Source organism: Gopherus evgoodei, chromosome 9 (assembly GCF_007399415.2).
Source record: "Gopherus evgoodei ecotype Sinaloan lineage chromosome 9, rGopEvg1_v1.p, whole genome shotgun sequence".
In the NCBI taxonomy this organism is placed as follows: domain Eukaryota; kingdom Metazoa; phylum Chordata; order Testudines; family Testudinidae; genus Gopherus; species Gopherus evgoodei.
The window spans coordinates 104,709,484-104,737,451 of NC_044330.1; the positions used below are offsets into that span (position 1 = coordinate 104,709,484).

The window sequence follows — 27,968 nt, forward strand, 5'->3', positions numbered from 1 at the left end:
ATTAATTGTCGATGCTAATGAAAGCTGAGGTGATGCAGAGGCCAATGTTTCCTTGTTTTTTGTGACCTGGTGAGCTGGGCTGCAGACTAGAGTAAATTCCCTGCTGGTTTGTCTCTGACCGAGGGCCTGATCTGTAGACATAACTTCACCCTGCTCAAGTGGGTAGCGTTGACTTTAATGGGGCCTGCTGGCATGGGTACATGCTGTTTGCATTGGCAGGGCTAAGGGGCTATAAAATGAACTTTGCCATGGGATTTTGGCCTTCAGTGAGTGAGCAGGAAGGATTTTTCTCTTCATCCTAAATTGTTCTTCCCAGAACAGAATTTAGGTTCCTAATGTGCATTTGGCTTAACATACACATGGATATAAATCTCTCTTGTTCTCTAACCCTCCTGGCAGTAAATTCCTGGACCCAAAGCTGTCGACAAAGCAAAATAGAAAAATAAAAACCAGACAGACCTTGGTTGTGTAGGGTATTTTTAGTAGCTGTAGGTACACACTACGGAAATAATTAGGATTGCTTGTTGTGTTGAAGGGAGATATGTCACTGGAGCATTGTATGCACTGCAGTTCTCCAGGACTGCAAGGTACATTAGCAGCTGTGTTAACAGTTGCAGTAAAGCATGACTGACCATAGTCACCATTGTTAAGCAAGGCAGAAAGGCCTTTGGTTTTGGCATCAAAGGGTATGTTTTTAACTGCTTGGCATGTCTGCAGAAAGTCATTGCAATATTACTGGCTTTAATGTGTCTGGGGAATTGTCATGTGCCATCTGGGTAATCGGCAAAAATAAATGAAAAGTATTTTGATTAATAACCAAAATAAAAAATGGTACAAACCAGCAGCCTACACATTAATAAAGCAAACAAACAAATACACAGACGATGCTAATTGAATGGGACACTTTATAGGCTGCATTTTGTTTTATGTATTTATTTTTAAACAAAGAAGTGTGTTTGGGGGGAAAGCCCGAGTAAACCAATGATTTGATGAACAGCCCTAATGATAAACTTCCTGAATGAATTGCATGGGATGTCTTTTGTCTTAAAAACAACTGGTTAGCTAGGAAAGCGAGAAGAGAAGAATTAGCCCACAGTAAAATCACAGAACCCTGGAATTGAAGGGCTAGATTATCAGCTGGTGTGAACTGACCCTCATTGGAGCTGATTCATAGCAGCAGAGGATCTGGCTCTGAGTGAGGTCTGTCATGTTGTGCAGTGGAGCCGCATCCCCTGTGTATTCAGCACAGCTTTCAGTTGAACATGCTTGTGGAGTCTCTGCGTAACAATGGTGCATTGAAAGAGATCAGGTAGGGAAGAAATAGCAGTGAGCTGCCACTTACATGCAAGTGGTCTCTTGCCATTCTCAAGTGGCCGCAAAGCATTCTGAACGGGGGCGGGAGGAAAGCGTGTTGGTGTTGGACTGAAATACCAGCAATGCTGTTAGCAATGCACCTCCGCGCGGGGTGGGGGAGCACCAATGACCTGTGTGCAAAAGAGGAATTTGATGACGTGGTGATCATTTGATGCACAAAAGGGGGACTCTTCTCTTAAAGGACAGCATGGAATATGGCTAAGAGAAGGGGGGGGGATGGTGAGGGAGGGAACAAAGGGGATGCTCACAGAGAGGAAGAACGAGAAGGGGCTAGGAAGATAATCAGAGCAGTTTGTTTCTTTGTCAGGTCGCTAATTTGTCTCCCAAAGAGGGGACAATCTGACTGCCCTCTTAAGCTTGTGGTGGCCCTTCTGTCAGTGAGCTTATTAGCATATCATGCCAACGTAATTAGACCTCAGCATGTGTGGACTGCTTGGGAATTGCTTCTTCTGAGTTCCTGAGAGAAGTGGGGATTGCATCTCTTTTTCAAATCCGATCTAATAACAGGTCTGGTTTAGCTTTGCAAGCTGACTGTTTGTATGTACTTACTAAGCCAGTTGGCATGTGCAAATAACTGAACAAGAGCACAGTCATAGGGAGAGCAGAGAACTGAGCCCCGATGCAACAAGGTTTTTAAACAGAGGTCTACTTTTAACCATGGAAATTAGTCCCATTAAAGTCAGTAGCTTAAGGTTCCGCACATGCATAAATAATTTGCTGACTTGGGGCCTCACAGAGCAGAAAAGCTAAGGATAAGCAGCTTAGGTATCTGCTGAGGTGTATCTTTTGGCACCTTTGTGTTTGGATTTATATGCACTATTAAAAACTAAATATTTTTTGTATAAAGAAAGGGAGAATGATGTATCTGTGTTGAAGAAATGAATGACAGTCATCATTCAATGGATAGAAATCAGTGGCTTGGTAAAGGTGTCCTTGAACAGATGAACAGCTTGTACTGGAAGCTTTGGGGTCAGTCTGAAATGTGACCTCTCGGGACAAGGGGAGGAAGGGGTGTTGCCTATTGAAGATGCTGCTTCAGGTAAGTTTCACTAGGTTAAACTATCCAAATTATCATGGTAGTGAGGTTGTGGGTCAAATCAGACATGGTATTCCAAATCCAGGGAAGATGCTCGGCACTTCAAAGACCCCAAATCCTTCAAGGCCAGTCCACCAAAATTGGCATCGATAAAATTCAGGGGACACTAACATGTCTGGCTTTAGTGATGTGTCCAAAGTCTCTCAGCAGATCAGTGTCAGAGCAAGTATTGTACGATCCCAGGTTTTCTTGATTCCTCTCATTCCTGTCATTGTAGGGTGAGAAAGAGAAGAAAGGTATTGTCTTTCTAATGTGTTTTGCCATCTTCAGATTTGTAGTATGTCCATTATCTGTGATGAGTGGAAGCCTAATATTTGGTGATAATTTGAATACAAGCTTAGTGTGAAATTGGATTAGAATCCAGTATGACAGTCCTGGATTCTTTTGATAGTTGATTTTAGAGGAAGTGATAAAACTCTGAGCAGTGATACAAGCTGCTCTGTGTAGAGCTGTGGTTTTCATACTAGGGTACGGGTACCTGTGGGGTACCTCCACTCTCCACAATGGGGTATGGGAGAAAAATCCTTTAACGACTGACAGGCCAGGGTTGGCAGGGGAGTGGAAAGATCCATGCTAGTGCTGGCTCTGTCAGGCAGGACAAGAGGATACAGGGCTGGCCTTATGGGTGGAGCAGATGGGTGACTGCCTAAGGTGCTGTAGTCAAGAGGTAAGAAGCAGAGGTGTGATGCCTGGGTTGTGAGGACACGAAAGGGAGCTTGGGGCAATGGGGGCAGGGGGAGGCAGTGCTTAAATTTGTGTTCCAGGGTGGCTGGAGAGCAGCGGCTGCTGGCTGGGACCCTAGAGGTGCTGGCCGCCCAGCTCTGAAGGCAGCGCCGCCACCAGCAGCAACACAGAAGTAAGGGTGGCCTGGTATGTGTATACCTTGAGCCCTGGCACCTCTTTCGTTAGAACTTAAGCACCGGCGGGGAGGTAACGGGGCCCGGAGGTGATGGCGGAGGCGCCTGGGGAGGCAGCAGGGCCTGGGGGTGATGGAAGGAGCCCGTGGAAGCAGCGGGAGCCTGGGGGGTGCCAAAATACAAGTTTGCCCAGGGTGCCATTTTCCCAAAGGCCGGCCCTGAGTGGGTGCTGAAGGGCCAGGGGTGGGAGAGGAGTGAAAAGATGCACCAGTGAGTACTGGACAAGGCCTGTTGCTGATTCCAGCCCTTGAGGGTGGCCCTGTCTGCGTTCCCTGTGCAGGCTCTGTCTGGCATGGCAAGTGGACAGGGCTGCATGCCCTGGAGCTGTGCTGAAGGGCCAGGGTCAGTACTCCTGGGGTGTAGCCCCCATTCCCCGCTCACAGAGTCTCTGCCAACATCCCCCACGGAGGAGCGTGTCTGCTGGTTAGGGTGCACTGTAGCTGCAGCAGTGGGGGTGCAAGGCGGGCAGGGAGCCTGATCCTGGCAGCCGAGACTACCTGCGCTGAGCCCTGACTGCTTTTCCTGCCATACAGGGGGGACTCATCAGGTCCTCATGTCCCCCGATAACCTTAACGCACCCCATAGTGTGGGAACCTCTCAGATAAACCCTGACAGAAATCTGGGGAGGGAAGGTGACCCCACGTGCCCCCCACACGTCACCTCTGCTAATTGGGGGTACGCAGTAGATTAGGTGATTTGGAAAGGGGTACGCAGCCCAAGATGTTTGAAAACCACTGTATTAGAGGAGAGAGACGAACAATATTATGGGTCTGAAATACTGGCTCTGCTTGCCTGGTCCTGGAACAATATTGTCTCCTGGATACTTAGCTAACCTATTACAGTGGAACAGCTATTTCAAATGGAAATTGTGTCCAGTCGAAGAGCCTAATTAACCAGACCCTGAAAACTTAGATAGCCTGGCAGTTTTTTGGTTCTTTTGCTGAAAAGTATGGTCTCAGTTGAGTGTGCCAAAGCAACTTTCCCACTGATCAGAAACAAAAACCGGACTGGAAGTAAAAGGCAGGATAGTTTGGATGGCAGGCTAGCCTGTCAATCCAGATTTTGGTGAAGGGAGCTGTTTTTAGGATAACTGGGCCCTTTTTTGGGTTTCAGTAGCAAGTTAATTAAATTGAAGGAACAAGTTTTCCAACACACGGCAAAAATCTGTGTAGTTTGTGGCACCATTATACCATTATCTAAAGGTAGTACTCTTGTAATTGTTTAAAGCCTAAGTTCATTTGACTTTCATTTTCTGAGCTTTCTCTTGGGTGTAAGAATAGGCAATATTCTAAACTCTGCCACTTGACTTCTTTAACTTGAGTAATATAAAAATACATGTTTTGAAGAGAGATGTTGCTAATTAGCCCCAAGGAAGGCTTTGTTAGCCATTCCAGTCCATCATATAGACAGATATATAGGATGCAAGCAATTCCAATGGAAAAAATATATATAAAAATTCCATGTGACAATAGCTATAGTTGTAACTTTTTTCTTAAATTGATTTTGCAATGCAATTAACCAAAGTGGTTATTGTAATGCATTTTGTTGTATTGCTTGGTATGGAATGGAATGGAAGCCACTGCGGAACTGTGTGACTGCAGGGAAAGTATTGTAGGATAGTAAAAATAATAATAATAAAAAACGCAAAGAGGTTTAACTTAAACCCACATACAACATGAAGTATTCTCTTACCTAGGTCTTGTTTGCTGAGTGTTAACTTAGAAGGGGTTACTGCAGAAGTGCTTCAGCCATAATGTATGAAATCACTACTCATCTTTATTAATTTGGGTCTAAACAGGCAAGGTACATAATTTGTCCATTTTTTCTAGATATAAGTGCATCGAAAAGCTGGTATGGTTCATTAATTTTACTTTCATGAAGTAACCATTTTAATTTCCCATATCACAAGTGATCCCTCATCTGATCTGTACTTAAATCTCCTGTAGACAGCTCTGACTCGTCCACATTATGTATTACCTCTGCCTATAGCTTTTCCGAGCTTCGTATTTTAATTACGTTGCATGCAACAACAATTTTAATACAGTTCCACGTGACACCTTTTGTTTACCAATACATTGTTTTCAGTGTCCCATCTACAAAAGAGTTGTTTAGTAGCTATAAATATGGCTTTTTAGCCCTGATTGGTGTGAGAAGTATAACTAAAAATTTTATGGACTCCTAGGAAAACTGTATACACCTCTACCTCGATATAACACGAATTCGAATATAACGCGATAAAGCAGCGCTCTGTGGGGGCGGGGCAGCGCACTCTAGTGGATCAAAGCAAGTTCAATATCACGCGGTTTCACCTATAATGCAGTACGATTTTTTTTGCTCCCGAGGACAACGTTATATTGAGGTAGAGGTGTAGTATTCCCATGTTTTGTTTGTGTGCATTTTGTCTCCACCCCCCCTTGGTTTCTTTTCCCAGAAATTAATTTGTGTGAACATAAATCACAGGCGAATGCCTAACAGAAACTGTATTTGTAATCATTTGTTTCCAGAAGTAAGGCATGCCCCATGCTTTAATGGCTGATTTATCCAAAATGTGTTGGAATGAAATTCCTCCCGAATGCTTTAGATCTGGATGCCCTTCTTAAAACAGCAGGAAGCAAGAATGTGAAAATGTACTTGAATTTGGAACATGGAGACGCTAAGCATAGACTTTCAACATTACAACAATGGCTCAAAATGTTTTAATGAGTCTCACTTTCCCTTTGACAGAATACTTTTATTTGGAAAAACAGCACCCAATCTTAAAGTATTTTTCTATACCATGGAGTAAGAGGCTGTATCCTCCCCTGCATTAACACTTAATTTTGGAATCTCCCAAGCTCCAGACAGACCTGATATCTGGTCATAAGCCAAGATTGCATAGTGCTGACATGGCTGAGAAATATCTTCCATAATTAGATTGCTGGTCGGTCATTTTTGACTGAGTTTAGGTTGGGAGCATGATTTGGTAACAATGAACCAAGTAATAAATCAAAACTCTATGAACCATAACAAAGAAGTTGTTATTATTTAAATTTTCACATGTGCTGTTGTGACACCATTTGCAAGTCTGAGACAAAAGCGATCACAGAAAAGTATTTTCATATTATACCTGGTGCTGAAGAGAATAGTATTTCTGATAAAATATTCTAAAATGCAAAATAGAATAAGATAATGGAAATGGACATTTTAAAAAGTAGCATTATAATACTTCTAATTTCATAAAAGGATCCAAAACTGCGTCACTGAGTGAATATTAGAACTGATCAGCATTTGCCAGTTTACTTGTAAAATTGCTTTTTTTTAAATGAAAATTTTTAAACGAAAAAATTGGTGCTCCTTTTTTCCCCCAATTAAAGTTGAAAATATCTTGGAAATGTATTGACATTTTTTGCTTACTATAATTCAGTAAGGAAAATGTTGATAGACTTTTTCAATACTGCTTCTGAATTGTTTTTAAATAATAAAAAATTAAAATAAATGAAAAATGGGACTATTTTGAACACTTTGAAATGAAACATTTAAATTGCAGAACATCTCACAAAAACTGATTTTCATTTTTTTCACTAGCTCTTAAGTGCCATAACAGCAGCGTCTGTTGTAAAACACAACCCCTATCATTACTTTGTTCTTTGTATATTAATAAGACAGATATATTTAGAAGTTCCTAGTCACATCTTTTAGCATTATGTTCTGTCCCATCACTGTATTGCTGTTTTAACTTGTTAAATGTTTTTCGTGCCAATATATTGTATGGTTAGCCGGAGTTTAACACCTCAATACAGTGCAACACTCAAGCTGATATTTGTTTATATAGCTATATCAGCACTTTTCAAGACCGGTCTAACTGTGAAATGCTTCGGCGAATTATACTTTGTTTGGAAATTAAGTATGTTCCTAAATTATGAAGAGGCATGGGGGGAAGAGCGGGGCCGGAGTCTGAAAATCCACCATTTTTGGAAAAGTAACTGACATGCAGTGCCTTTAAATTCAGTTCCTGTACGTTGAGAGAGAGAGAGAGAGAGAGAGCTGCAAATGGGGGAGCAAGTAAATAAAGACTGTTCGCTCATACTCTACTCTTCTTTCACTGTAGTTCAGCATTCACCATTTACTTTTTTAATGGAATGTTTACCATGGAAGGTACCCTTGGCCGTGTCAAATCAGTGAAAGTTGTATATTGCAGCACGTAGAGGAAATATTCCTGAATAAGGCTGGTGATGTTTGTTTCCCGAAAACTGACTCTTAGTAACTAAGAGTACTGTACTAACAAGACCCTGAGCGTTCCATAATTCAAGCTTGGTAGGCAGCATTGTGCAATAGATCATTTGCTGCAGAATTATCTGTTGGCCAAGGACTGCTATAATGCCAAAGAAAACAAACAAACAAACCCTGCAGTGCAAAAGAAAAATAGATGTTGGAAAAGAGATCCCTAAGGATGATATTTATTTAAAAAGGCCTTTTATAACTGTCTGAAAGAGAGACGTTAACACACTTAGGCTGGCAGGAAAGATGACCCAAATTGCCCACAGTTAGATAAATTGTATATAAACATTGTCAGACACTGGCAGAAGGAACATAAAATGAAGAAGAGTTTGTGTCAGCCAAGGATGTGCCAGCTCCATTTTGCGTTGAACATACGTAACTTATTTTTTTACATTTTTTAATGCTGTAACTGATGAGCCGTTTTCCCCGCTGTAAATGGTTATGATCACAGAAAACGCAATGCTTATAATCCAAGGCCTATTTTAGAGGCCACGTACAGACAATCATGCAAACATGACAGCCATGATTAAGATAACTTTATAAACCTCTCTAATAATCCTTGATTTAAGGTTGCTGTCTGCCTGTACCACGTTCCGACTTGCAGTCTGATGCTAGAAAGTTGTCTTCCTTTCTTTTCCATATGATGCCTTAAGCCAAAAATCAGGGGAGACCGACCCTAAGGCTGTGTCTACACTGCCCTGATGTTCAGACTAATGGGGTGTGAATAGCAATGTCCACCAAAGTGCTGCGAACTAAAATTTCCTTTAGTTCACGCCTGCAGCACCCGGACAGGAGAGGTACAGCGCTGCTCTTCAGTGTGCAATCAGAATTCTCAAATAAAGAGAGAAGGTGACTTAATGGATTTAGATGTCTGAATTTCCCATGGTGACGGGTTCATCTGATCACCTCTGCAACCCTTTATAGAGATTCCCACACTTCAGTATTCCTGGATGCCACATCCGAGGTTGCTTCAAACTCATCATTTGAGTAAGGTGGAGTGACAGAGCACAATATGAAGCTGGTACCTGGGTCCATGAAACTATAGAAAAGAAGCAATTTACTAAAATCACTAAAATTGTATGAAATCTTGCGAAGTGTGAGGATGTCATCGTTAACCGCTAATTATGCAGGGCCAGATTCAGTGCTCAGATACACTTGAAAAACTGGAGTCACTTGGCTGAAATTAACTGAGAACAACATTTGGCTGTTAGTTGACATTTCAGGCGCTCAACTTGCTGATCACATGGGAAAACATCTGGCCAGCTTAGTCTGTCCCTGAAGTTCTGCAGACCTTTTAAACAGCTTCCCTACTGCAAGCAATAATGTTTTAAGTATTAAGTATCTTGTGCCTGTAATAATTGAAAAAAAGTGTTAGCTGGCTATTTAAATTACTGGAAAAACACATGAGCTGGTCACAGGGGTGAATATCAAAGGTTGCAATAGGCTTTCAAAACTGTGTTGCTGGAGAGAGGGAGGTATCAATTGCCTTCTATTATTGAATTAGTTCTGAACAAACAAAATGAAACAAGAAAAAGCTATTTAAATTTTAGAAAGAGTTGAAGGGAGATACAGGTTGCTGTATGGCTCTGAAGGCAGAAGTCACAGCTAGAAGTTTACTCAGTCACAGTGTTGTCATGACCTTACCTATGATGATACTAGCAAATTGTGTAAAATCAGAGGGGTGGGAAACTTAATGAGTTGGCCAAAGCATGTAATCAAACTACTCTGCATTTTAAAACCCTGGGCAGTCTTAATTCTGAGAATGTGGGGTTCCAGTATACAAAAAAGACATTGGTGGTCAGTGCTGCATCCACACCTTTTTTTTTTTTTAACTGAATGAACTGAAAGTAGCAATTGAAGTGCATACCAAGAAGTAAGTGTGTGTGTGTGTGTGTGTGTGTGTGTGTGTGTGTGTGTGTAGGGAGGCCATTTTGGTGTAAATTTCTGTCTAAAATGAATTTCTGCGTATTAACTCAATTTATGTGCTGAATAAATAAAAACTGAGGACAGGCTTTGTATCATTCTCAGCAATGGACAAAATTAGAGTCTTTACATGGGTACTGCTGAGTTTCTCCAAAGTGTGTTTTCATGGGTGAGGACTTGATCCTGCGTGCTTAATTGATTCAAAATCCCATTAGTTTTAAGTGGTATTGCCAGAATTAAGTGGTATTGCCAGAATAAGGAGTCTAGGCTGGGCGTGTGTGGGGAGGAGGGCATGCACATTATAACCTGTTACAGAGCAAATTTCGTGTGTGTTTTTTTTTTAAATATTCTTTATGTAACTTTAAATTATTTACTCTTAATTTTTCAGGTGACCATTTGAAAGTATGTCCACAAGGTTACACGTGTTGTTCTCAAGAAATGGAAGAGAAGTACAGTCAGCAGAGTAAACACGACTTCAGAAATGCTGTTGTAGAATTTAGCAATCACTTACAGACAACGTTTAGTTCCCGTTACAAAAAGTTTGATGGTAAGTACTGGAATTTGGAATTTGCTGTCATATTGATGAAACTTAAAATAATATCCATGTTCCTTTATATGCAGTCTGCTTGCATTGTGTCTTTCACTATTGACTTGGGAAGATCATGACTCATGACTGGTGGTGGTGAGGTTAGAACATTGCTTGTTTTGCAGTCCAGTGTAATAGAAGTATTTGCTGATTATGGCTGTTAGTTTCCCATAGCAATATATCTTTGTCTGATTCATTTTTATAAAATCCAATGTGCTATAAATGTAGACCACAGCCAGTTTTGTTTCTGTCTCTCTGCAAAATGTATCATCGCAATATGCATATATCTCAGCATTGATCTACGTGAATGCTGGCACTCGCCCAGTGTGGTAAGAGCTAAAAGGATTTGTATTCATTGAACTTAGTCATCAGGGCTAAGCAGAGCAGTGAGTAAAATACACTACTCCTACATATGGAGACCTGGATTCAGGTATGAGGTGGGTCACAGGTGAAATGAATTGGGTCCTTATTTTGTGCCCACTGATCATTTAACCTTCAGGATAATTAAGGATCTAAGAATAATTACCCATCTTAGCTATGTGAACTTGAGTTGATAAGGAAGCTGGGGAAGAACTGAAATTGCTGCCAAACTGACACTAAATGGAAGTGCTCGATAATAAGTGTTCCTGTGTGGAAGATGTCATTTGTATTATAGACCGCATGAAATGCGGTGTAGTGTCTCTTCCGACTGATCTAAGTAGGGGCAGATAAAAGTCACAGGACACAAAAGAAAGACATCACTTCAGGTATTGTGTGTCAAATGGAGGAAATACCATCCAGAGCCAGAAAACTCTTGTACATCAAAGAAATCAATGTACACCTGTCCCAGCCCCACTTCACTGAGGCTCACCAATAGAGTTCCTGGGTGCGTCGCTGTTCCGTTGTCTTCTGTTGATTTAAACAATCCACAGAAGAGGTCCAAATAGCCTGAAATGTGTGGAATTTGCTGCTAGCTGCCGTGCCAGTTAATCTACTGAACCGGTTTTGTAATATAAGAGCTTTCTACTTGTCAGGCTCATTAGGAGCCAGCTTTCTTGTGAGAGCTCTACATTGGTGAGCCCCACTCTGGTTGGAGCCCAGGAGAAGCCCCTTGGGCCTCTCCCAGGATATTTGGATAATGCAGCTGGGGGATCCTCTGGCTCCGACACTTATCTCAAATGTCTGCTTTGGACACACGAGCTGGAGCCCAAATCATGAAAACAATAATCTTCTGATGGGTTAGACAGAGGTCTGTTGAGTGTTTTTGTTTTATAATATCAAATTTTATTCCACTGGTTTTGTTTATTCGTTAGAGCAGGGTATCCCTAAATGCTGATTCCACTTATTTTGAAGTTCCTCAGAACTTTTTTTCAGAACTTTCATTCAATCACTGTTCCAGTGTACATGGATTTTTCTATGAATATCTTGTATGTCTGCTCAGAACTTGGAATGGGTACAATTTTTTTTAACTTACATATTTCTACTTATTAAAGATATAAGGGAGTTACTGTGTGTACTTCTAAAACACTAAAGAGGCAGGAGCACCTTGCTTTCAAAATACACCAGAACTTGGATGATTAAAAAAAGTTAAGGGGTGTTAAAATTGTCAGAAAGTTGAAGTAAAATTGCACAAACGGGCTCCAGCTAAACATTTCCCTCATATAACCTCATTTGAGGTTTCCACTGTCTTCTCTGTCTACCTGATGCCGCACAGAGGGAGTGATAAACACTCAACCGAAGTGTCTAGACTTAGACTTACTAAATGCAGGACCAGACATGAAACAGAATCCAATCCATAGATAAGCCCCTAAAAGGGGACCAGAGGAATAGCATCAGCTTCACCTCAGATGACTGATGAGACTTTTTGTAAAACAGTGTTGTAGCTGAAAACATATGTGCATATTCAATTTATCATATAATCTGGTGCAGGCACACCTATTGTCATGAGCACAGTTAGGTGTATCTGCCTGTTTTTATGATGTGAGGTGCTGCAGTGCTCTTTGGAAAAAATTAATATAGTTGGAATCTTCAAAGTACGAACTTTAGTACAAGAGAATGTGCTTAAACAAGAGTCCTTATTTTATGCCCACTGAAGTTTTAACCTTCAGGATAATTAGGAGTCTAAGAAGAAGAATCATCCTTAACTATGTGAACTTGAGCTGATGATAAAGCAAGGGAAGAACTGTTGTAGGAGACACAGATCATCCTTAACTCTTTCAGTGATGGATGAAGAAACATTTGCTGTACAGTAAATGATAGGTTTTAGCACAGTTTCCTAAGGCCAAGTCTCTCAAACCTGGCTGACTAAAGAGGAGCCCCATAGCCCATACTTAAGGGCCTAACTCAGAGGTGGGCAAACTACGGCCTGCAGGCCACATCCAGCCCACGGGACTCTCCTGGCTGGTCCCTGAGCTCCTGCCCCGGGAGGCTCGCCCCAGCCCCTCCCCTGCTGTCTCCCCTCCCCCACACCCTCAGATCGCCCCAGTGCTGGCGCAATGCTCTGGGCGGTGGGGCTGTGAGCTCCTGGGGCGGCGCAGCTGCAGATCTGTGGCCTGACCCGGTGCTCTGGGCGGCGCGGTGGCCTGGCTGGCTCCGGCCGCCTGTCCTGGTGCTCTGGGCGGCGTGGCTGTAGCACCACCAGTGCTCCAGGCAGCGCGGTAATGGGGCAGGAGCAGGGGGGGTTGGATAGAGAGTAGGGGAGTTCAGGGCGGTGGTCAGGGGATGTGGATAGGGTTTGGGGCAGTCAGAGGGTGGGGAACAGGGGGTTGAATGTGGGCAGGGTTCCTGGGGGGCAGTCAGGAATGAGAGGAGGGGTTGGATGAGGTGGGGGGGCAGTCAGGGAACAGGGGGGGATTGGATGGGGCAGGAGTCCCGGGGGGGCCGTCAAGGGGCGAGAAGCAGGAGGGGTCGGATAGGTGGCGGGGCTGGGCCACACCTGGCTGTTTGGGGAGATACAGCCTCCATTAACCAGCCCTCCATACAATTTTGGAAACCCAGTGCAGCCCTCAGATGAAAAAGTTTGCCCGCCCCTGGCCTAACTGAATAGATTGATTTTTCAAAATTTGCTGAGCAGCCAGCATCTTGCAACCACTTACTTGCCTGAATTATGACCTTGTAATGCTTAACTTTAGTGCCCTTTTTAACAGATGTTGGCCTAAATAAGTAAAATCAATAAAGTCCATTTAAAAAGGAAAACTGAACGTTTCTTGTCATTCAGACTTGGTTGGCATTCCCATGTTCTCAGATGTGACGTAATCGGCCCAGAACACAAAATGAACAAATCCTGGCCCAAAGATATGTACTGTCTGTGGTGTAGGGTAAGATTTGAAAAGCAGGGTCTCCCTTGCCAAAGTTTGGTTTTCTTGCCATTGGTCCTTGCTCTTATTTTGATTATGCAGGAATTCCTTTAGGCTGCCTCATAGAAATTGGTAGAGGTCAACTAATTCAAATGAAAATAAGGTTGACAGAAAACAAACCTTGCATTTTTCTGTGCCTAATGTAAAATATTCCGGATAACAACAGTTGTGTTGACTGAGGAGGCAAATGGGTTACTGCAAAGAATCTAGATTCCCATAACAAAACTAGCTCCCAGGTCACATCTGTGGAACAAGCATTTCCAGTCAGCCATGCCGAAGGGCTCGTAGTAATGAGCAGAAGCTTTCTTGTTTTGAACGGCTGCCTGTGTCCTTGACTCAAACCCTTTTGGGTCTTTGGAAAAACCATTGTGGGTCAAGCTGCTAATCTGTTAGCCTTGACATTCAAATTTGAAAAAAGAGACCAACGAATGTAAAGTACTGCCGTGTTTTTGACCTTTGTAACAGTTGCCATAATGAAATGTAAGTAGCAAGAAGCAGCGTTGTCCTTGAGATGGAGGATGAAATGTATGGTGGCTGTTGGAATTTTTCTGTTAAACTGACACTCTGATACTATACGTGGTTGGAATGACAGTCTGATCATCGGAATTGCATTGATCTGGCTCCAGAGTGACACACGTCAGGGGGTGGTTTCATACTCTATCTGTATCTTTCTTAGTCAGGAAAACAAAACAAACTTCTGATGTCTAATATCTGTAAATGACCAACCAGAACTTACTTCAGCTCCTTGTAATCTACATTATAAATTGGGATCAAGCTGTGTAAATTCTGAATGTTCACGGGGGGGGCGGGGGGAGGAAGAACATGGAGATCTTGTAACCGAATATCTTTATCTCCTATTTAAACATGCTCGTATAACATGACAGCGTGACTATCTATGTTCCCCACAGACCATTTCTTTTGTAATATAAATCACTTTAACAACACTTCTGCATGTAATAAAACATAGAAATAAGGTACATATTTTGAAAAGTGGGGATAATTAACCACCGGAACAACTTAATCTAGTGGGGCAATGGATTCCTTATCTTTGGAAGTCTGTACAGTCAAGACTGGATGCCTTGCTAAAATATATGCTGTACCTCAGACAAGCTTTACCAGCTTGATCCAGAAATTATTGGGTGAGATTCTGTTATGCTGGAAGTCAGACTAGATGATTAGTGGTCCCTTCTGGCCTTAAAGTTATGAATCATAGCACCAGCAACAGTAATTGCTGTGATTTGAGGTTGCATAAAGCATTTAACCTTGTTTTCAGTTGCTTACAGCTTTCATAAGTTTCCATCTTTCAGGCTGAAATTTTCCATGTTTTGGTCTCTTCTCAAAGATAAATATTTGAGGGGGATGAAGACAGGACTGGAGCAAAAATGGTCCAGTCTTTTGTGAGAATGAGGATGGGGTGGGAAATACTTATATGGGAAGGTGGGCTCACGTAAATTATTCTTCCTCTGCTGTTCTGTTGCTCCTTAGATGAGGCTTGTTTTACTACATACGTTTCTTGGAGGAGACTTAGACCGTCCCTGACAAATGTTTGTCCAACCTGTTCTTAAAAACCTCCCGTGATGAGGATTCTACAACCTCCCTTGGAAGCCTAGTCCAGTTCTGAACTGTCCTGATAGAAAGATTTCTTGGTCTGTTTGTCATTTGTAAGATGCTCAGGGCAGAGATCTAGCTGAGCACAATGGGGCCCTGATCATGTTTGGGGTGTCTGGGTGCTGCAACAATACAAGTAAATCGTATTAAAGATAGTGAGTTCAATTAGGCAGCTAATGATTTCCCTTACAAGTGTTTTTAGTGCCGTTAAATGATTGCCTCTTGACTTAGCCTTCGCCATGATATATAATGGGAAATCAAGACTCAAATCTCTACGGAGCTTCAGATGCTGTATTCAGATAATACGTACATCAGGGCAAACATGAAATGATCCATTCACAGGCTGGACTGGCAGTAGATTGGGTGAGTCCAGTGCCCAAGAGATAAAATAATTTCTGTAGAACTGCCCAGCACAAGCTGGCATCTGGAAAACTATTAAATGTTGAGAAGCTCTCCTTCCGGCCGCCCCCACTCCAAGCTTTCCATTAACATTTAAGATAAAACAAATATGAAAAGAGTAAAACGAAAGCTTTTGAGGGGTGAAGCCAAGCAAATGGACTCCTCCCAGTGGTCACAGTAACGCTAGCTCTAAAGTGCAAGCGGAGATGTCGGCTCGCAGCTGAGAATTCTCAGGTGCCTCACGCCCCTTTCAAGTTCGAAGACTTGGCGGGAAGAGCGCCAGCTGGGAGCCAGGGGGATCCAGCAATCTAACAGTCATTACAGCCTTATTTTTCAAGTCTCTTGGCTAGATAGATTTATTTTACTGAGGATTATTTCTTTTCTTCTTGCTAAAGGTCATTCAAGCTATTTAGTGACTTGGAGGCATATTTTTCTGTCTTGAAGCCCCCTGGAAAAATTGCAGACTGCGTTCTCTGGTAGCCAAACTGGCCATAAGGGAGAGAACCCCACTGCCAAGGGCAGAATTGCAGTATCTGAGGGGAGTCAGTTGAGGATTTCTGCAGAAGATGGGAGTTTCTATGGTGGTGCACAGTTATTTCAGCTCCTTTGGTAATTTTAAGGATCTAGTACCTATAATAAGTGATAGTACAGGGCATAGCTCATTATCCACTGGGAGATAGAAGGAGTGGGCCATGTCGGTTGTGCATTCCGTATTAGGCCAGAGAATGCTGAGGGTTATTCCTGACCCTCAGGCTACTCCGGGAAGGCAAAGAAACACAAGCCAAACGAGGGCTGGGGTTCCATGGTAGTTCTCCTGGGTAAACTGGAAACAGGACCCCAAAGGAAGGGGGAGCATATGCCTCTGTTGTCAGAGATTCTCAAATTGCAAATTTTCTGAGAGAAAATCTCTGCAAAATGGAGAGTTTCAGGAGCAAGCTGTTAAGCTCTTGCTTTCAGGCTGGAGAACTACAACCCATTAATCATCAGCTGGAGTTTATAGGACCTCTTCCGTGAGCAGAATCTGAACCAAGAAGTAAAAATTCCTTTTGGGGACTGCAGCCCCTAATTATTAACTCTCCGTCCACTAAAGTAAAATGAGGCAGATTCCTTTGCCACTATTCCAGCTATGTTCCAGCCCCCCTTCCTAGGAGTAACCAGAGAGTGTGCATACCAATCAGGCCTCTTTCCCTTGCCAAAGTAATTCTCCTTTTGGGACATGAATGTCGTATCAGACAATTGAACTTTGATCGACAGCTCTGGCTGCAGTATCAGAGATCCAAGGCTGAATCCTGCAAATCCATACTTGTACGTGTGACCCCCATAAGTGTCAGTGGGTCTAATGGCACAAGCAAGAGGTGCAGGATCTGCTAAACTAGCAGCAGTATGCTAGCTTTAGTTCCAGTCTCTCTCAACTGGCTTTTTAACTAATGCCAGTTAAGAAGGTTTCCAAAACAATCAGCTCCTAGAAATCCTGTGTCTGTCCCTGTGCATCATTGTATGAGAAACTGTTCTTAGTTAGGAGGAGATAGGGAAAGAAAAGTTGCTTCTCAGGCCCCCCCAAAATAAGGATAAGTCTAACTGGACTCCTTTCTCTATAGCAAGTCTCAGGAGCTAGAGAACACTAAATCCCAGAAGTAGAAAAAAAAAATGGATCATTAGTCCTCAGTGTATAAGAACAGGCTACTGTAGGTCTTTGCGGTAATTGTTTCTTTGGGGAGAGTGCTACTTTTACCACTCGGTTACATGTCTAAGGGAATAGAAAGGGTATGTGAGTGTTCTAATAATAGAGCATTAGAAAATGAAGTATGTGGCTTGTTTCTCTTCAAACCCTGAACACATGTAGCCCTGCCTTCTGTTTTGTCCTGATGAAGGCAGGTTTCCATCTTTCTTCTCTTTTAAAAAGAAGGTGGCATCTCATGCCCTAGCAACCAGGATAGAAAAAGGCCTAGATCCCTCAGACTTTCATTAACCTAGGCAGCCGTCTCCTACTGTGGAATTGTCTTTAGGACTTCAGTTTGGACCTGTACGTATTTAGGGTGGGATTTTCACAGTCACATAGGAGTTCATAGGACTCCAAAATTGCTTAGACTAAGTGGAATTTTTCAAAAGCGTCTCTTAGCTAAGGTTCCTACATACCTGAGAGAGATGCTTTTCTCCTACATTTACATGTTTCATGAATGAAAATTGTTTTCCTTTTTTGTTTTCCCTGTTTCTAAGTCGAGCTTATATTTATTCTCAATACATTTCTCACTATCTTCTCCCCATCTGAGGTTATTTAAAAAGAACCAAAACATTTGTGCTTTAGAGGCACATTGTGGTCTTTTCTGAATTTGTTTGGTGCCAAATCATTCCCTGCGGTGAGTGAATCCTTTCTGAGAGTAAAAGGGATCCTGACTCTGTGGTGTTAGGGACTGAGATAGTCGCTGCACAGTATCATCTCCAAGGGCAAAATGAATGTCCTATCCACAGGGAGAAAAATATGGTTGTGAATTTCATATCATGCTGGGGATTTAGCCACAGCTAACTTCCGTGTAGGGCTTTGAACAATCTCACACTGCCTTTATTTCCCTCCAAGTAATAGAATTACCTGCTCTTCACATCACATAGCTGTTACCTATTTTTGTTGTTTGAAACATGTGGGCGGCAATCTTACACACACTGGGAAATGTGAGGTTTTTTAGTTACTGATTGATACAAGCCAGTCAATGAGTCATTGTTTGTCTGTTTAAAATTAACTTTCCTTTCTCTCTGCTGCCCCCCACCCCTCCTTTTCTCAGAAGAAACAAGGCTAGAATTTGGTAATATTTATGCACACAAGTATGTTGTCTATACTGGAATCAGCATCCCTGCATGTTGGTTGAACAAATCCCACATAGAGCTTGTGAACTCAATGGTTTAATAATCCATCCCTTATTAACTCCTGGAAGCCCCAGGCAGGAACCAGGACTCTATTGTGTAAGGTACTGTGTAAACACAACTAAATGAAGATCTGTGCCCAAATTGCTAACGATCTAAGTACAACACAAGAGGCAGGAAGATGGCTAGACTGCCAGTTGGTGGGGGAGTATAAGGAAGCCATATTGGTCAGCATGACTGGCAGCATGGTGCCTGCATACCAGCTGCCTAACCATTGTCTAATTTTCTGTAGGAGTCCTAGCAAAGGACAGTTTTGAGGACAGATTTGAAGGTGGATAATGAGTTCGCTTTGTGGATGAGTACGGGGAGTTCCTGCCAAGTATGGGGTATCCAGGGAGAAAGTACAAAGGGGCTTGTTTGAAACTATAACAAGTGGATGATGGAAGCTGGCCTCACTGGTCAATTGAAGGCCGGAGTCCTCGTCTCGATACTGAATGAGAGATGATCAGTAGGGTGAGGGATAGGCTTTGAAGGGTGGCAGAAGTGCAGACATGGAGCTTACATTTGATGTGATAGAGCCAATGGAGAGAGGAAAAGAGAGGAGTCAGACAACGGGCCAGAAGAAGGATCTTTGCAGCAGCATTCTGAATGGCTGAGAGTGGGAAAGGCTGGCATTTGTCAAGGCTGGAGAAAAGGGTGTTGAAGTGATGGAGTTGCAAGAGGAGAACTTGGCTGAATGTTAGCTGTGTGACTAGGTAGAAAAGGCCATATCCAGAGAGATTGTGTGGAAAGAATCTGAAAGATTTAGCTACAGCGGGGATGGGAGGAGCTAGAGAAGAGAGGTCAGAATTGAAGAGGCGGCCCGGGTTACTGGCCTGAGCGAGAAGCTCAGGGTTGATGTTGCCCACAGTGATTAAGAGAGGATGGTTGGTGGGAAGTGGGTGTTAAGAGCTCTGTTTCAGCTGCGTTGCCCTGAAGCTGACTGGAGAGGCAGGTTTAGATTGTTGTTTGTACAAAAGGAGACAGATCTAGAGTGGAGTTAACCTCCTTCCCCCCACCGCAGCACTTTCACTGGTACTTGTCTCATAACTTTAAGGCCTAATGTTTAATCCCATCATGTTTTCATCCCAGCAACTGCTGCGTCACAATTGCTCCTCAGATCAGAATGTTGCCGTAGACAGCAGCCCCATGTAACTCAGCTCTGTGCTTTCTCCTCCTTTTCCACCAAACCTTCAACGAGCTGGGTCTTGCTTGACCCTTGTAAAAGTGAACGGCTCTTCTGTGCTCGCTTGGGTTTCAGCTGGAGGCAGATGTACCCAAACGCTGGACCCACCAGAAACAGGAAGTGCCAGAAATCTCATGAGGGCCTTTCCTTACGAGGTTTCTGGCACAATTTTCATTGCCCTGTGACCTTTTGATAATGAAGTGAACTTCTGGGTGCTTTTCTAAACTCCGCCTCCCTGGTCTTTGAGGTTTTCACATCACGAGGGTTGTTGCTGTGATACTGTATGATTTAAGCCTAAATTTCTTCGAACTCTGTGGAAGAGCTCTTCCCCTGTTGGTAAGTGCTAACACATGTTTGAAAACGGGACAGAGAAACAGCTCTCTGCCTTGCCCTCCCTTCCTGACTTCATATTCAGTACATGTGTTAACACTGTGTATTCATCACATTCTCAACACTTTTGGCAAAAGGTCATTAAACTACAGTTTGTTTTGTCCCTGGTGGAAATTACAAATGTGGTAGATGCAATAAAGGAAGTGAATGCATATTAGAAGTAATGAGGCTTTTTTTTTTTTTTTTTTTTTTTTTTTTTTTTTTTTTTTTTTTTTTTTGGAGGAAGGTGAGAATGTTGCATAGCTGTGGATTGTTTGCGTGAGAGATGAAACCAGAGCTGTGGAGGGTTTGTGTCTTTTCTCCAAATTCCTTTTATCTGTCCGGCTCAAACTCCACATCGTTATTTCATATTGTAGAACCAGCTGCAGGGTGGAGCCTGATCCCGCAAATGCACCTTTTGAGAACAGCACAAAGACATCGTGTGGTTAAAAAATAAAATAATAAAAACTTTTAGCAGTAAAATAGAACGTAAGGGTGACTTTCATGGGAGCAGTTAGGCTAAGAGAGTGCATTTGAAAATCCATGCTTCATCTTAAAGAGAGAGAGAGAGAGACACACACACATGCACGCACTCAAAATAAGAGCATAGGTTGTCTATATATATTAAAAAAATGTGGCAATGCTATTCTATACACAGTAGAAAATATAATCATCCATAAAAGCCAGAAAATTAAGGGTTTAGAGATGACATTACATCCTTAATTCATGGTACTTGGTATAGCATGTTAAAAATACACTCGGTGCCCAATTGTCTAAAGCATTCATTAATTGTGCCCATAAAAATGGAGTGTATCCACTTTGCATGCTCAAGCCCTATTTTTTTAATGTGCATTGGTTAATTACATGTCTTGCTTGTATTTCTTGAACATGCAGAGAAGGCCAGTTGAAAACATGGCCCTAAAACACACAGTCCATAGTATCTGGTGTATATAAAACTCAGCATGTTCAAAGGTCTTTGCAAATATAAAAGTGCAGTGTGTTGGCTTTTTGTCCTTCTTTGGAGTAACACAAGTTGAACAAAGCACACAACCAATGAATGAACTTGCCCACACCCTCCCCACAGATGCTTATCAGTCCCTCTGTGACCTTGGGCAAGACACTTCACTTTTGGTGCCTCAATTTCCCCTACATAAAATGGAGGTAAGACCTTCCTCAGGTGTGGTGAAATCTAATTCATTAATGGATTTTAAAGTGATTTGAAATCCTTGCCTGGAAAGTGTGGTTCAAACGCAAGAACTACTCTCTGCCATGCAGAGGTAGGCTCCTGCAACTGAAATAGAGGGTGGTTTCCGTAACAGATTTATTCCTGATGATTAGAACGTTGGAGGCAAAACGTTTGATTCTGTATTGCACTCTTAAGTTCCTAGGCTATAAATGGGGCTTTTTAAGAAGAAGAAAATCCTCTTCTGGGGAACTGGATCTGTCCCATTTAAACTCTCACTGGAAGGATGTTAATTCTTCTGTTTTTCTTCTACTGTTGTATCATATACCAGTCCATTTGAGTGAGCCCTTCTGAGCACTATTTCTCTCTCCTTTGGGTCAATTCTGCAAATCTATTGAGTTAGTCCCCTTGGTGTCAAGGGGATTACTCTCATGAGGAAATGTGTAAAACTGAGCTGCTTGTGTTTTTGGTGCTTGGATTCAGAAATAGGCTTTAACAGGCCTTCGGAAAGGAAAGGATGTTTAAAAGTTAGCAGTAGCTGAAAGTGACAACCACTAAGTATTCATAGCAGAAGATTGGTCCTTAACATGTATATTTTACCTGTCAGCAGCTCTTTCACAGAACCACAGAGCAGTATGTGACTTCCCATGCCAGAAGTGTTGCAATGTGAAGTGTCTTCAGATGCAGGTTTAGTCTGGATTCTGCCTTGGTCACATAGAGGAGTGGTGTGGGGTAATTTGTCAGCCCGAAAGATCATTGAGAGCACAACTTTTTCCCACATGGCTTTAGACAGATAGTAGATCCCACTGAATCATCTTTTCCTTGTAAGTGGTTAAATCAAGCCTAACTTAAAAAAAAATATTCCAGTGTAGCAGGTGGACCCAGAACACACTGCTTAAATAAAATATTGCTTTTATACGTCATAACTACTCCAAAGCAGTGGATGATCAGAATTTGGAGTATTCTAATTAACAATGACCTGCAAAGGATTTTCCATAAGATGGGGGGTTTCTTTTTTATATTAAGATCCACAAATCTATTATGATGAGTAATTTGGCCTGCTAACAGCTTCGGTGCAGATCCAGAGCTGTCGGTCATTAGAGGTGGGGAATACCCTTCCTTCTGAAGTTTCCTACCAGTTTTTTTTCTGGCTCCCTTGGCCAGCCCTGGGTGTAGCATGGCAGATCTATGGAGAACAGACCAGGCTGTAGATGTGCTGATTCCCCTAGGGCAGTGGTCCCCAACACGGTGCCAGCGGGGCATCTGTGTGCGCCTGTGTACTGGCCGGCGGCCACGCATCCCCCAAAATGCTGCCGAAAAGCAGTGTCATCAAGAGGCATCACCAAGAGGCGCCGTCGCTGAAATGCTGCTGATTTTCGGCGGCATTTTAGTGGTGACGCCTCTTGATGACGCTACTTCGGTGACACCTCTTGTTGTTGCCGCTTCTCGGTGGCATTTCGGCGGATGCTCGTCCGCCAGCCATGGTCCTCAGTGGCTCGTTGTCCGGCACCCGCCACCCAGAAAAGGTTGGGGACCACTGCCCTAGGGCTATGCATATCGGACAGGCGCTACACGGGTAGCTACGTGCCGCAGTGAAAGGCAGGCTGTGTTCACGCTTGTCCCTGCAGTGTGTAGCTATGTGCTGTGATGAAAGGCTCCAGCAGTAGGACGCTTCATGGCTAAAAACGGGAAGGACTGCTTGGATGTGTAGAGTATACACCCTGGAGGTTCAGCTGCATAGGGCACTCGCCTAAGCCATGCTCCACTGCTCTTTATACCCCTGCTAGCTGGGCATGCAGTGTCTGTACCAGTGGTTCTCAACCCCTGGTCTGCTTGCGGCCCAGTCACCGCACAGCTGTGGCCCATACGACATCCTCAGAGTCATACAGGTAGTATATATATTTTGTGCATGTGGCCCACATAACACACAGAGAGGGGCATTTACAGTGGTAAATAGGTCTGTACTCTACGTGGTGCTGTAGATGTAGATGTACCCTAGGTTTGCTTAGTCCTCCTCAGGGGAGGAAGGCCACAGGGCTTAAATCCAGCTGGAGCTCACTGGAGTGGAGCTCTGGTAAATATTTTCTATCTCCCAGGAGCTCTGGCACATCACGGGGCTGAAGCCCCCAGCACTTAATTAGCCTCTGCCACTCCGGCCCCAATCAAGGGGAATGGATTGGGGCTGATTCGTTAGCCCTGTGTCCTCCTGGTCATGGGCAGCACCTGCGAGCCTCATTAGCCAGGGCTATAAAGGCTGGGAGCTAGCCAGAGGAAGGGGGTAAGGGAGAGGCCAGGCACAGAGGGAGGTGGGAGCCTTCTGGGCTGTTGCTGGCCAGGCCTGCACTTGGGAAAGTTGGCTGCGAAACCTGTATATAGGTGGAAAGTGGTGGCGGGAAAACAGCTGTAAATAAAGAACACTAGTGTTGCATCAAGCTGAAGGGTTCCTGACTGATTGGAGACGGCAACAGAGGCCGAAACCAGAGCGGCCCAGTGTGCACCTCACTAGATTGGGTGAAGTCATTGTTGCTTCCATGGACCCCAAAAGACAGATCAACAAATAGAATTTATTGTACTGGAATATTCTTCCTTTGAACTGATGAGAGTAAGGCAGAGCAAGCTTTTCTCCTGCATTGAGCATCTGCTCAATGGTCTTTAGTTCTAGATTCTGCATACTGGTCATCCAGTTTTAGCCAATGCTGCTTTCTTTGGCTTGGCAGAAGTCTTCTCTATGTCTGTCTTCCATCTTCCTCTGGGCACTAATATTTATATATAATCTACCTTGTTTTGGACGTCCCAATTTTAAGGATAATCCTGTTTCTCACCCTGGAGGCACATCACAATGAAAATCCCATCCCATAGTAACGGATCTAAGAATATGTATCCATGCTTACCTAAAAACTTCCTTTCTTTCAGTAATGAGATCCACAGATACTGCCCATCTTGGAGACAAATGGGTCATCCAAAAATAGATGTGGAAATTGACGACATCAAAGGAGTTGAGTTGATTGCTTAGGTAGAATTTAGCATGCTCACAGTGGGAGATCCTGTTTTCTCCGTTCCCACTGCCCCAAGTATATTTAACACAATCTGTAATTCAGGAAAGTAGATTTGAAATACCCTGGCAGTGAAAGTTCTCATTTGGAGGGAACTTCAGGAGATGGGGCATTTTCTTCTGCCAGGTCTGGTTCTGCCCCCAAGTTGCAAGTGGGCTGCCATACCCATTGTCATGGATCTGTGGACCTTATTCGTTGAAGAAAGACATTTTCAAATACATGGATACATTTTCCTTATGGTGTATAAAGGCAGATTTGAAAGGCTGGTTTAAAAACACAATTTATTTTTTACTTCAGAAATGTTAAGTCTTGTCTTTCCTGCTGCTTCAGGATGTCTCGGAGAACTTTCCCCAAACGTTAGTCACTGAAATTAGCATCTATTTAAATTTCTGTGACTAACAAAAATAAACAGAAGCCAGAGTTCTAAACAATCTGTAAATCCATTCTCTTTCTAAACTTTTAGTCTATTGACTTTTGAGATGTCACCATTTCTCTAGTTATCCAGGATTGATGTCTTACTTTTCTAATGGTTTATTTAAAAGCAAAAGGATTTTATTTATTTATTTTTTAAAGAAGACAGCCTTTTGCCCATCACAAACAAATCCCCGCTGGCCGCCTCCAGCACAGCTGCGGTATGTCAGACAATGGTTCGGGTAGCATTATATCAGTGCCTGCTTGGCCGTGATGCTACAGTTCCTTCAAACCAAATACCCTTTCGCTTCACTATCTTATCTTATCTTATCTTATCTTATTTAATTTTTAAAGCAGTATTTGCATCAGGAGGCAACAACTAAATTGATTTGTTAGGTAAATTGTGCAGCTAGAAGAATTGAGCCTGAAATAAATCTATAGGTGAGTGTTTTAAAAGCCATAGTGAATATGTGTATAGTGACCAGGACTGCTGTTCATTCATATTTTAGTAGGTTTGCAACAATGGCAGCTCATGACCTTTTTGACAGGTGAGGCACAAATTGCAGAATAGTTATTTCCACCCCTGCCCAATGTTTAATTAAAAAGCTATTACCTTCTTATTAATGAAGTCGCAGCAGGTAGACTTTGAGCTAGAGACCCTACTGCCAGCGCTGCTGCTGCTGCCCAGGCCAGCACGGGATAGAGTCTGAATTGGGCCCGGGTCTCGTCAGTGGCTACCGATGCACACTCCAGGGGGCCTGGCAAGCAAGGGAGGGGGCCTGGAAGGCACAGGGTGCAGGCCCCATTCCTGCCACCCGCAGCTTGGGCTTAACTGCTGCAATCCTGCCGTGGCCTCACTGAGCAGGGGTTCCCTCAGCCTCTTCAGTGTGGTCAATTGCCATGGTAACAAGGCAGCGTCTTGAGGCACTATTAGCTATACCAGGATTTGAGCCTCATGCAGCATTACGTTCTGCAAACTTTCTGGCACTGTGTTTCGCTACCAGAGGGAGTGAGTTGTAACATTGAAATCAAATCACCATGTGTCCTTAAATCTGTAGACATCCTTTAAATCAAAGAGAACATGCAGAATGTCTTTTGTAGCTTCTGGGAATTTGGGGTTGGGCTGGACTTCGCTTGCCTGGGCTAACCTCGGTGTGTCGTGGCATTGCGTCTAAAGAACTGTTTCAAAGTAATGTCTTGTCTCCAGTAGGATTGTAGCGACTGATACAGCTGTGCAGGTGCTAAGCCCTAGTGTAGATGCATTGCATTGATGTAACTTGTTTTCACTAGAACAACTCACCTCTGTTCTGAGCTGCACATGTGTAAGACGCAGTTCACACTAGTGCAGTGCATCTACATTAGATGTTTGCGCTGGTGGAGCTACTCCAGTGGCTAATACCCTATTCCAGAGAGGATCTATGCCCAAGCTGTGCACGCAACAGGACTTGAGGGAGGAGAAGCGGAACTGTAGTGAAGTGGGTAAAGAATAAAAAGAGCAGGTTGGAAGTGGTAACTCCCTTAACTGAAAAGAGAGTGAAATGCAGCCATCTCTCAAAGCATTGCACAGGGAGACGGCAAACTAGCTCCTGGATTGCTGAGATAGGATGTGGGTTTATTCCTTAAAAAGACTGTTAGAGTAATGTAAGAGTTAGCAATGTAAAATTCTACTCTTCCTCTCCCCTTGAAGCAGTGAGCTTGGGTAGAAACAGGGGACGTTGCCGCTTCACTTCTAAAATTCCCACCAATATTGTATTCTCCATTTTTGCCAATTTATAGGTGGAGAGGGATAAACTCTTTTATTTAATTTACAAAAAAAAGAGAGATCCTTTGGGGGGTAGAGAGACCAAGATCTCACTGAATAGCAGACCTTCTGAGAGAACAGCAAAGAATGATTTGTTGTCCATGAAAAATGTTTGCATTTGACAGCATTTCACAGGAAGTCTGTCAATGTGATAATTTAATGAGTACAGATTGCTTGCACCACAACTGTAAAACATGCGTTTACAATGCTGTAAAATGAGAGAGTAATCCTTTGTATGTAGGTTTTGTTTGAGAACAAGTCAATTTCTAACCCAAACGAAAGGTGGTAATTTATTTTCCCGAGCAAACAGTCAAGATTGAAGAGAGGAACCTGCCATTTCTTTTCTCAGGGTTGCAAGGTTAACTCTAGGTTATGTTGTAGTTTGTTAATCAGTGAATAGCTTGTTTCTACAAGAGGCAGGATTAATATCTAACTAGTCCAGTGTCATCAAAGCTGCTTGTATGAGCCCCAATGCCCTTAAACCAGCTTATGCTGCCCAAATTTCTAATGTGCAACCAGCACTCTAAATATATATGTAACCAGATACTACAGCATGCCTGGGATTTATTATTTTTGGCTGCAGAGCCCTTTGTTTTTCAGGACTAGCCACTTAATCAGGGATTCACATATCTTAATATATGACATCTGTTGCTTTGATCTTTTTTCTTGTTAATGCCTTTTAATTGTGAGGGACTCCATTAACTTTACATGGGCAACTTAGCATCCCAAGTATCTGTTGAAATTTCAAGGCCATTTTTTTCCAGAGTTGTCATCTTGTTTTAAGGTCACTGAGTATATCCCAAGATGATAATTGTGAGGACTTTTTCGGCAGGTGAAGTAACGTGGCCATGGTCTTGTGCTATAGACCATGGTACCTCTGTGTTATCTGCTAGAGACTCAGGCAGCCATTGAGCGATGGGACTGATTGGTATTTGGAAATTTACTACTTTTAGTGTTGGGATGCTCTCATTTCCTTCCTTCGCCTGTTACTGTTTGGAAGATTGCAAATATGCAGACATTTGCTGCTAACTGTGGTGATGTTTCTCATTCTAATGGATATAGCTGGAAACAAAATCTCTCAGGTTCTCCCCCAAGTGGAAATCATTGCCTGTTTCTAGGGAGCCGAACTGCCATATGCCCTGATAAAACAAGACGTGAAAAAATTCTAAAGAAACCTGGTGTCAATTTGGAGTGTGAGAAATAAAATGAGTTTGAGCAGGAGAATAAGTAGGCCAAGTTGGTATGAATTCATCACTTAGGATTTTTTTTTTTCTGGCTCAAACAATCCTCTACATGCTCATTTGATTGACAATTGGAAACATTTAATGGTTTCTAACAGAAGTGTCATTTCAGAATCAAATCCCTCCCGAAGTATTTCTTGATCAATGTTAGCTATGTGCACAGTTCAAGTGCATTTGAATATACAACCTATCTGGTGTTTTTTTAAAGGCTCTGAAAAAATCTGAAGGAAAGGAGGAAGTGAGCTTTCAGAATGATTAAGTGAATTAGAAATTAATATAAACCACCAAGCTAATCTCTATAGTATAAACTCAACTGAAAAATCTTCCTAGACAG

At 42.8% G+C, this 27,968-nt stretch overlaps 1 protein-coding gene across 2 annotated transcripts in view; it reads left to right on the forward strand.

Annotated features, from left to right (window-relative positions):
- The window catches only part of GPC4 (glypican 4), a 109,720-nt gene that overhangs the window by 47,113 nt on the left and 34,639 nt on the right, over positions 1–27,968 (forward strand). For both annotated transcript variants that reach the window (XM_030576101.1, XM_030576102.1), the window contains exon 2: positions 9,956–10,114. In XM_030576101.1, coding sequence (XP_030431961.1) covers positions 9,956–10,114 — 159 coding nt within the window. The remainder of the gene's footprint in view (positions 1–9,955; positions 10,115–27,968) is intronic.